The sequence below is a fragment of the Nicotiana tomentosiformis genome, chromosome 2 (genome assembly GCF_000390325.3).
Source record: "Nicotiana tomentosiformis chromosome 2, ASM39032v3, whole genome shotgun sequence".
Classification (NCBI taxonomy): domain Eukaryota; kingdom Viridiplantae; phylum Streptophyta; class Magnoliopsida; order Solanales; family Solanaceae; genus Nicotiana; species Nicotiana tomentosiformis.
In genome coordinates this window covers 4,503,793-4,514,974 of record NC_090813.1, presented here as the reverse complement: position 1 = coordinate 4,514,974, position 11,182 = coordinate 4,503,793, and the positions used below count along the sequence as shown (strand labels likewise).

The 11,182-nt window shown below is 39.0% G+C and overlaps 1 protein-coding gene across 1 annotated transcript; it reads right to left on the bottom strand.

Moving 5' to 3' along the window:
* Positions 1–618: 618 nt before the first annotated feature.
* On the bottom strand, positions 619–1,080 carry LOC138904260 (uncharacterized). The gene has a single exon (XM_070192764.1). The coding sequence runs from the start codon at positions 1,078–1,080 to the stop codon at positions 619–621; it is 462 nt and encodes a 153-aa protein (XP_070048865.1).
* Between the last annotated feature and the right edge of the window lie 10,102 nt (positions 1,081–11,182).

Sequence of the window (11,182 nt, the reverse complement as noted above, 5' to 3'; positions counted from 1 at the left end):
GCTAGGCGTGTAGGCAGACAATTTTTATGATGAAATTTCAAATTTGTGCAAATTGAGAGCTCAGAGAGGGAAAAAGGGATCAGTGCCATAGCCTCTATATTTATACTCTTCAATGCCTGCCTAAGGGAAGGGGAAGTGAGTGTTGCTGCAGAATTCCTATTGCGGTCTGCACTCTATTACCTGAGGGCTCAGATACCCTTTTGTTGTTGCGGTCGGCAAAATTTGTTGTGCGGCCGCAGATTTTGTTGCAGATCGCAGAATTTGTCTTGCGGCCGCAGATTAGCCATTTTTCTGACGGACCAACTTCAAAGAGTTGTCATTTTCCACCTTCAATTAGTGCCGCCCGCAATGTAATTGGGCGGTCACAGAGCACCTTTTGCTGCAACAACCATAATTGTGCGGTCGGCACAATACAATTGCGGTCCGCAATTCTTTCCACCCTTAGCCATATTTCTGGGCATATTTCCGGCAAATCACACTCATCTCTGCAATACACTTCAAATCCAGTTAGCACAAAAATAACATCTAACTACAAAAGAAGAAAAGAAAATAAAAAGAAACATGTGTTGCCTCCCAAGAAGCGCTTGATTTAACATTGCGGCACGGCGCAAATTACCTTCATTTGAAATGAATCACTGCCACAATGTGGCCATCACCAACTTTTTCCAAATAGTGCTTCACCCGGTGACCATTGACTCGAAATACCTCATTGTTTTTGTTCTTCAAGTCCAATGCACTAAAGGGTGTCATGCCCACAACTTCAAACGGACCACTCCATTTAGATTTTAGCTTTCCGAGAAACATCCTCAACCGTGAGTTGAACAACAACACAAGATCACCCTCTTTGAACTCTTCGTTACAAATGTACTTGTCATGAAGATGTTTCATCTTCTCTTTGTATAAAGACAAACTTGTGTATGCATGGTACCAGAACTCATCCAACTCATTCAAATGTGCCACTCTCAAGTTAGCGGCAACATCCCAATCAAGATTGAACTTCTTTAGAGCCCACATGGCTTTGTGCTCAGGTTCCATCGGAAGATGACAAGCTTTTCCGAACACCAACCGGTGTGGAGACATTCCGATAGGTGTTTTGTAAGCCGTCCGATAGGCCCATAAAAAATCATCAAGTTTCTTGGACCAATCCGTCCGTAAGTAAAGTGTCTGATGGCTTTGTTGCAAAAATATAACCCCCCATCTCTTATGATAGCCCGCAGAGTACCAAACCCTGTGAAAATATTCTTCTTCAAGAATTCCACCACACTTCTTGCCTCATTGTTGGGTAGAGAGACGACCTCAACCTATTTGGACACATAATCAACCACGACCAAGATGTAGGTGTTTCGACAAGAACTCACAAAAGGACCCATGAAGTCAATACCCCACCCATCGAAAATGTCAATCTCCAAAATGGTAGTGAGGGGCATTTCATTTTTCTTGAGATTCCACCGGCCCTTTGACATTCATCACATAGTTTCATTAGATCACTTGCATCCTTGTAAAGAGTGGGCCAATAGAAACTGCTACTTAGCACTTTGGCAGCCGTTCTTGTTCCACCGTGGTGACCACCATATGGAGAAGAATGACAAGCCCCAAGAATTTCACATTGCTCTTCTTTCGGTACATATCTTCTAATCACCCCATCCATACAAATCCAGAAAAGGTACAGTTCATCCCAATAATAATCTTGACAATCCCGTTTGAGCTTCTTCCTTTGGTTTGAAAAGAACTCATCCGGGATAATACCACTCACAAAGTAATTTGCTAGATCCGCGAACCATGGCACCTCTTTCATTGAAATAGCCAAAGGTTGCTCATCAGGGAAGGAGTCATTGATTTCAAGGCCATCATGTAGCCTCCCCTCCTCCTCCAAACGAGACAAGTGGTCTGACACTTGATTTTCACTCCTTTTTCGATTTTGGATGTCAATATCTAAATCTTACAACAAAAGCACCCATCTCATCAACCGAGATTTAGAATCTTTCTTGCTCATAAGATAACAAAGTGCCGCATGATCCATGTGGACAATCACTTTAGCACCCATCAAGTACGGGCATAACTTCTCAATAGCAAACACAATAGCAAGGAGCTCTTTCTCCGTAACGGTATAGTTGACTTGGGTACTATTCATGGTATTAATAGTATAGTAGACCGGATGAAAAATCTTGTTGATACATTTCCCCAAAATAGCCCCCACAACTACGTCACTTGCATCGCACATGAGCTCAAAAGGAACACTCTAATTTGGAGCGGTGTTAATGGTAGTAGTTGTCAACTTAAACTTTAACAATTCAAAGGCTCTCATGCAATCATCATTGAAATGAAACTTAGCATATTTCTCTAAAATCTTACACAACGGGTTCACCACTTTAGAAAAATTCTTGATGAAACGCCGGTAAAACCCTGCGTGGCCTAAGAAACTCCGCATGCCCTTCACCGAAGTTGGAGGTAGAAGTTTAGAAATTACCTTAATCGTTTCCTTGTTGAGTTCAATTCCATTCCTTGAGATCTTGTAGCCAAGGACAATGACTTCCTTGACCATGAAATGACACTTCTCCTAATTTAGCACCAAATTCGTTTCTTCACATCTTGCCAATACTTTATCCAAATTAGCCAAGCAATCATCAAAGGAATCCCCAACCACCGAGAAGTCATCCATGAAAACTTCAAGGTAGTCCTCCACCATGCCCGTGAAGATAGCCATCATACACCTTTAAAAAGTTACCGGTGCATTGCATAAACCAAATGGCATCTGCTTGAAAGCAAAAGTACCATAGGGACATGTAAAGGTTGTTTTCTCTTGATCCTTCGGAGCAATAAGGATTTGGTTGTAGCCCGAATACCCATCAATAAAGCAATAGAAAGCATGTCCGTCCAACCTATCAAGCATTTGGTCTAAGAATGGAAGTGGGAAATGATCCTTCCTTGTGACTTTGTTGAGCTTGCGATAGTACACACACACTTTCCATCCGGTCACCGTTCTTGTAGGAATCAACTCATCTTTGTCATTGGTAACCACCGTCAAGCCCCCTTCTTTGGGACACATTGAACCGGAGAAGTCCACGAACTATTAGAAATGGGGTAGACAACCCCGACATCCAACAACTTGATAATATCCTTTTTGACAACCTCTTGCATGGCTTCATTTAGTCTCCTTTGATGCTCAACAGATGGTTTGGCGCCCTTCTCCAAGTTGATCTTATGCATACAAAATGTGGGGCTTATCCCCCAAATATCCGCCAATATCCACCCAATAGCCTTCTTCCTCTTTTGTAGCACCGCCAATGTAGAATCTACCTGCACATTAGTCAAACAAGAGGAAAGAATAACCGATAATGTAGAACAAGGGCTAAGAAATTCATACCGAAGATGTGGAGGCAATGGCGTCAACTCCAAGGTAGGAGGCTTTTCAATTAAAGGCTTTGTAGGAGGAGTTATCCTATTTTCAAGATCCAAGGAGAGTTTCCGGGGTGCATAGTTGTATGGCCCTATTCCTTGTAGAGAATTCACGCATTCCATGAATCCATCCATATAGTCATCATCAAAGTTGAGCAAGACGGCCTCCAACATATCACCCACATTGATTGTGGCACTTGTATCATTAACAATCACATCGGTCACCAAGTCCACGAAAGAACACACTTATTTGGTTACCGCATAGGTTTTCACACGTGAAATACCACCTTGTCATCACCCGCCCGGAAAGTGAGTTCTCCAGCTTTCACATCAACAAGAGCTTCCCCTGTAGCAAGGAAAGGTCTTCCAAGAATAATCGGCACCTCATAGTCCACTTCACAATCAAGAATGACAAAATCCGCCGGAAGAATGAATTTATTAACACGAACGAATATATCTTCAATTATTCCAACGGTCTCTTCATGGTACGATCGGCCATTTGTAATATCATAGATGTGGGTCTTGGTTTCACAATTCTCGAAGTCTTGAAAACTGAATAGAGCATCAAATTGATACTTGCCCCAAGATCACAAAGAGCTTTAGAAAACTCGGCACTTCCAATGGTACAAGGGATTGTGAAAGCACCAGGATCTTCCAATTTAGGAGCCATTGAATGCAAAATTGCACTCACTTGATGAGTGACTTTGATAGTTGTCGTGCCCCTTTTTCTCGCGAAATCGGGTTTCGATACGTGACAACTCTTTTAAGGAAGGGTGTTAAAAGAGAAAGTCAGAACCTAACGGATTTAAGGTGCATTAGGGCACCTATTTGCAGATAACTCTGGTTTAACTAGTTTATGTCACCAAAGATCGGGTAAGGGCTCAAATTACCTCGAGGAGGAGGTGTTAGGCACTCCTCGAGGTCCACAACGGTGGGTCCTGGCCGAACTCGAATTATATGAATTAGTCTAAGCAAAAGAGAAAAGAAAAAATTGGGCAAATAAATAAAATGATTAATTTTAAAACAAAATGGGGGTCCTAAGTTTTTTAGCCTAAAGGATCACCCCGTGCAATATAAATAATACTTCGTAACTCCCTCGAAATGGGGTGTTACTCGTATTATTCAGCGGGCACAGACTATCATCTCATACTACCCGATTACTATCTTTAAGTTGTTTACCTAAAGCGCACTAGTTAATTCTAAATTGTATCCTATGCGTGCACTACCCGTCCCGTGCCTATGGTCCAGGAGGCATTTGGACCTCTATCTCGGGTGGTTCTAGACTTAACTTAGGTTGCTCAAAATTAAGAAAAATTAGGTGACATACAAAACAATTTGGACTTTCATATATAAGAAAATAAGGGATCAAGTTGGCCTCCGCATTTAGACAACAAATGCACGCAAACTAATTGCCACTGACAATTGCATATTTTAAACAAATTAAGGTTGCAAAATCCTATAGGCAGAATCTCTATGTGATTCTGAATTTTAATAAGCAGGCAGTTCGTGTGTTAAAAGCCACTTCCCTTAATACGATTTCTAAAGCCTACATAGTTGCCTACTGATTAAAAGTATAGGAGATTAAAACCTATAGGCATCATGTCTAGGTGATTCACGCAGTAACTAACAATGATAATCACAAGAATATGTTCAGAATTGCTTAATCGAGTCCTATAGGCATGGTTCCTAATAATGATAATTAGCACAGTGTTGAAAACTCTTAAAAGAAATGAGCAGGACAATAATTAAGACTGAATTTAGACCCTATAGGCAGAATTTCTATAGTCATAATTGAAACTGATTTTAGATCCTATAGGCATGATTTCTATAGTTACAATTAGAACTGATTTTAGATCCTATAGGCCTGGCATCTAAATTTGTAGATTAGGCAATGTGTAAACAGAATCCTATGTACGCATTGAGATATTAATCATTCAATATCATATAGGCATTGTTTCTAATAGGTAAAAACATAGCACATTTGAACCAAATAGAGAACCTATAGGCAGTATTACTGACACATAATAATTGAACATGTTTGAGCATAATAACACATTTAAGCAAAATAGGATACCTATAGGCAGGATTTCTAACACATAAAAACTGAATATGTTTGAACATAATGACACATTTATGAGCAAAATAGAATACCTATAAGCAGGATTTCTACCCATTTCAATGCAAGTGTAAGATAAAACCCTTTTCCCAATTTTACTAATACCCCAATTGTTATTACAACAATTATTACAGACCCAAAATGAATGGAATAAATTACAAAAATAAATGACTATAGGGATCCTACAGCAGGCCCAAAGATACACCCGGCCAGGCCAGGACTTCATTCCCATGGTTCACAATAGCCCATAAATGACATCTTCATTGACATAATGCAGCCAGAAATCAATTGATTCACCCACTAGGTATAAAACATATAGAACCATGACCCTAGTGTGCCAGAGTTCCCAAGGGCTTCAAGAACCCAGGGCACTGCTCGCACTAGGAATGTTAATGGGAGAGATTCAGAGGATAACTAGGGACCAAGTCCTGGTGTGTCAAAGTTCACAAGGATCTCAATTGGACCCTGAGCAGTACTCACACTAGGGAGGTCAAAGGAAAAAACCTAAGTAGCATTGGCTTTCAGTTGGCTAAGGAATAAGAACTCAAAGAGACCAAGTAGTAAAGGAATAGAATAAGGTTAAGGGACAACACTGAAGGATAGAATCAAATTGAGCACGTAAAAAAAATAGGTAACAGAACATGTTAGATTTAAGACAAACTTAACCATGTTTCAGAAAACGAGTTCAATCACATAATGCACTTATTAACAAGACAAGTTGCAAGACAAACTTATAGTAAGAAGAAAAAGAGATTTCAGATTATGCTAAGTGCAGAAGGCTAGTGTCACAAGAAGGAATCATATCAATTGGCAATAGAACCTAACATGCTGAGAACTAATTATAGCAATTACTGGAGAAGTCAAGACATGATGAAAACAAGATCAAAACAGGCTACATTGCAGCAATTCAGAAACAGACTTGTTATTTACTTAATGAATATACTCATACTTAATCAACTAATCCATAGAAGGAGATAGGAGAGCATGTTCCAGTAGCAATTTTATACAATAGAGGGGTGGCTATCAATAACACATAGGATAGGCATAATTAAAAGAAATTAATCAACTCAAGTCTAAACATGTCTCAAACTACAAACGTAATAGCATTCAGATTAGCAAAGCCTAAAATTGAAGTAACACATGGAATAAAAATCTTCAAAAGTGAAAACTCATGTTAATGACAGGTAAATAAGAATGAAATGACGAAGGTTTGGTAACTCACCAGTTAAATGAAACAAGAATGAAAGGAAGGCCGCAGTGTTATGAATATCAACGAAAGAGCAAGAATCTAGAATTTCTGGCCTTGGCTTTCAGTCGGCCAGGAATCAAAGTGCAGAACAAGATTGTTAAAGAGTAAAGAGCACACAACTTTAATTTTTAGTAATTTTCTTAATGATTCCAGAATTGTTTCAAAGGGGAGTGGGGATGGGTTTATATAGTGGAGAAATCGAACACATAAATATGGAAAAACATAAGCCAAACACTTAGAAAGGAAAGCAATCGAAATCAGTAAGGAAAAGAGGAAATTTCAAAACCCTAATTTTAGGTAAAGTACACAAATCGGCAGAAATCTAAAATAAATAAAAGGTAAAAATCACATGCTTCATAGAATAAGATGAACATAGACAGAAATACCTTTTAAAATCAACGAATCGAACCAGATTTGGTTTGATTTAAAAGAATCTAAAACCCAAATTTTAGGGTGAGTAGGAATCACAGAAATACACAGAGATTCATACCATAAAAGAACAAGAATGAACATAGACGAAAATAGCGCTTAAAATCAAAGAATCGAACGAGATTTGGTTCGATCTAAAAGAGATCTGAAACCCTAATTATAGGGTAAGTAAGAATCACAGAGGTTCATAGAGATTCATACCATAAAAGAACAAGCACAAACATAGACGGAAAAGATCAAAGAACTGAACCGGCTTTGGTTCGAAGTTGATGAGATCCGCTTGCCATATTTAGGCAAGCGGTATATAGAAGGTTCCAGTACCGGGGGAAGTAGAATATGGCACGAAAAAACTATGTAATCCCATGTCCGGTAGGATTAGGATAGAAAATTGGTGGGAGACGGCTAGGGTTTGGGCAGAGAGATGAGAGAATCCAAAGGCGGAAGATGGTGGAGAATAGTTTAGGGTTTAGGGGAGTTTGGTTAATTAAAAGAGTAGGAGTAATATGGGCCATTGATCTCAGAGATCAACGGCCACGATTAGTTGGGGTTCTAGGTCGAGTTAGTTTAATTGGTTGGGCTAGGATTTATTTGGTTTGGGCTCAGGGTATTGGGCTGGTGTAAGGGTGTTGGGTTAAATCTGAAAATAGGGGATTTTAGGGCTAGATTTTAAATACCCACTATCTAACGAATAAATAATTTATAAAATAATAAATAAATAAATAAATAAAAATATCATTTGTGCATAAAAATGATTAAAAATAATTACTTAACATTATAAAAATATAAAAAGTCATTTTATATATGAATAATATAATTATATATGCATATGGGCTATTGTTTCAAAATGTGTAATTTGGCCCTAAAAATACAAATGTAATTATGATAAATGTACTGAAAATATTTAAAACCTCATATTGGTATAAATGATAAGTTTAAATGATTCAATCATCATAAAAATAATTTGTAGGGTAATTATTGGTTATTTATATAATACAAATACAGAAATAAATTGATTTAAAGTCTTTACAAATTATGGAAAATTATGAAAACTATTTGTGTATGCTTGTAAATCAAATGATGATGCATATGCGCTATTTTGAATATATATATATATATATATATTTGGAAAATATGAGGGAAAAATTGGGTATCAACAATAGTTTCAAAATTTATCGACCGCTTCTTTGTCATCAAATCCTTCATAAACTTTGCATAACAAGGCATGTATTCTAAATCTTCAACTAATGGCACATTGATCGAGAGATTCTTCATCATGTCAATGAACTTTTGAATTAATTCTCGCCATTTTGCTTGGCAAGCCTTTGAGGATATGGAGGAAGAGGCTTAGGCAATGGTGCCTTAGCCTTTTGCACTACTGGTTCCGGTATGTCAATAACGTGATCCCTAGATGGGGTCACTTACTCTTGAGTCTCTTCCAAATTATCATCAATATCAATCCGCACTTCATCATTTGCTTGCACCACATTGTTCGGGATCTCTTCTTCTTGTACCATTTGTTCATCATCCACAAGTTGCCTTTGACTTGAGGCGGGTGCATTCCCACCTCTTCCAATTCTTGTAGTAACGACCATGGCATGCCCCGTGTTGTTCTCACCCTTTGAGTTCACCACCGTGTCACTTGGTACTGCTCCCTTAGGACGAGAATTTAGAGCTTGAGAGATTTGCCCCATTTGGACTTCTAAGTTGCGAATTGATGTGTTGTGTGAGGCAAGTTGGGCATCCGAATCGACATTCTTTTCCATAATTTGCTTAAACATATTCTCAATTCGCCCCATTTCATTATTGGAAGAACTTGGGCCATGGGAAGGATAAGGAGGCGGGTTGCTCAGTTGTTGATATATCAGGGGGCTTTGAAAACCCGACCCCGGATTGCCTTGATTATTGTTCCATCTGCCTTGATTGTTACCCCCCCTCCCCCCCCCCCATAATTACCTTGATTGTTGCCATTCCAATTTCCTTGATTGTTTCCATTCCAATTTCCTTGATTGTCATTGTTATGCCAATTTCCTTGATTGTTTCCATTCCAATTTTCTTGATTATAATTGTTATGCCAATTCCCTTGATTGTATCTACCATTCCAATTGCCTTGATTGTTTTGAGGTCGCCATTGTTGTTGACTTGGGCCTTGGAAATTGTTTTGTTGCCCTTGAAAGTTGTTAATATATTGCACTTCCACTTCTTGTTCATTGCAAGATTCATCTTGATCAAACCCACTATCTTCTTGCACATAATTCTCCACTCGATTTTGTACTTGCGGACCCTTGGTTCTTCTTTTGTTCACCATCATGTTTACTCCCTCCATGGAATTGACTTGCTTAGGACTTTGCACTTGTTGAAGTTGAGCCTTTGCTAATTGATTAATAGTGTTGGTCATATCAGCAATGGCTTGCCCATGATCATGCAACTCTTTATGGAGGTGAATCACGTTCGGATCACCTTAGGGAACATTAGCCCGGGATTGCCATACCGATGATGTGTCTTCCATTTCATCCAAAATCACACAAGCTTCTGTATACGGCATTGTCATGAAATTTCCACCGGCAAGTTGATTCACCATGCATTGGTTGGTCGTATTAATCCCACGATAGAAAGTTTGTTGAATCATATTCTCCATCATATTGTTATTGGGACACTATTTGACCATTGCTCTATACCACTCCCATATCTCGTGTAGCGGCTCATTGGGCTCTTGCTTGAATGTAAGAATCTCATCTCTAAGAGTAGCCATATACCCGGGAGAGAAGAACTTGACAATAAATTTCTCTGCCAACTCATCCCAAGTATGAATGGAATGGTTTGGAAATCGTTCCAACCAATCTAAGGCTTTCCCCCGTAGAGATAAGGGAAAAAGCCTTAGCCTCAAAGCATCCTCGGAGACATTTGTTTGTTTACTCTTAGCCTCAAAGCATCCTCGGAGACATTTGTTTTTTTACTCCCCCAACAAGTGTCTACAAACCCCTTCAAGTGTTTATATGAATTTTGATTCGTAGCCCCGGTGAAGAAACCTCGTTACTCTAGCAAAGTGAGCATCACATTGGTGATTTGAAAGTTGCCCGCCCTAATACGGGGTGGGACTATAGCACTTGCGTACCCTTCATTAAGCAACATCTGGCGTGGAGCTGCTCGTGGAGGAGGTGGGGGGAGCAGGGACATTTTCATGAGGCGCTCAGCCTCTTTTATTGGCTTGAGGTTCAAGAGGAACCCCATCAACTTGCTCATCCTCAACGTCTACATCCCCCAAAGTAATATTTCCGAGCTCAATGTTTGCCATGGTTGTACCTACGATTTCTCAAACATGTTAGTAAAACGGAAGGAAAAGAAGATATTCCAAAAATACACCCAAATATATAGCTAACACTGCTTTTAATTCACCGGAAATGACGCCAAAATATGATCTCGTTCCTCTATAGAGGTATGACACTGTCGTTTGCAATAATAAAACCCAACGAAAAGTCGGGGTCAAATCCACATGAAGCTAAGATGGGGGTTAGGAGTATATATTCTAGTGCGTGAATTTGAACTATCTCAATTTGCACTTCCACAGAATGGTGTTGTTGCTATTTCAATTTTAAGACTAAAGAATGCAAAGTAAAGAAGTAAGACTAGGATAATTGTTTTTGTTGTTTTTCAAGTTTGTAAAAAGCCTAGGGTTGTGACCATGACCTAGGTGTTTGTCTAATGTGATAAAGACTTTTATGCTCGTTTTATTGACTAAGGTGTATTATAGCTCACAACACTACGTTGCCTACTCAATACCTCTAGGTCAGAGAGTGGTTTTGCCCAATGTGGCTTTCTCAAGACCAAATGAGTATCTACCAAAATGGTTGATAATAGCTCAAGAAGAGATTAAGTCAAATAGGTATGAATAAATGTTATCAACCATTAATTCTACAATTGAAGCATGAACTAAGCTAAATAATAAATACCCATTTATAAACAAGCATAAAATTAATCACTCATAAGGTTTACAC

Excerpts from the sequence above, each read along its gene's own strand:
- LOC138904260 (XM_070192764.1), bottom strand. The coding sequence starts at position 1,080 with ATGTCTCCACACCGGTTGGTGTTCGGAAAAGCTTGTCATCTTCCGATG.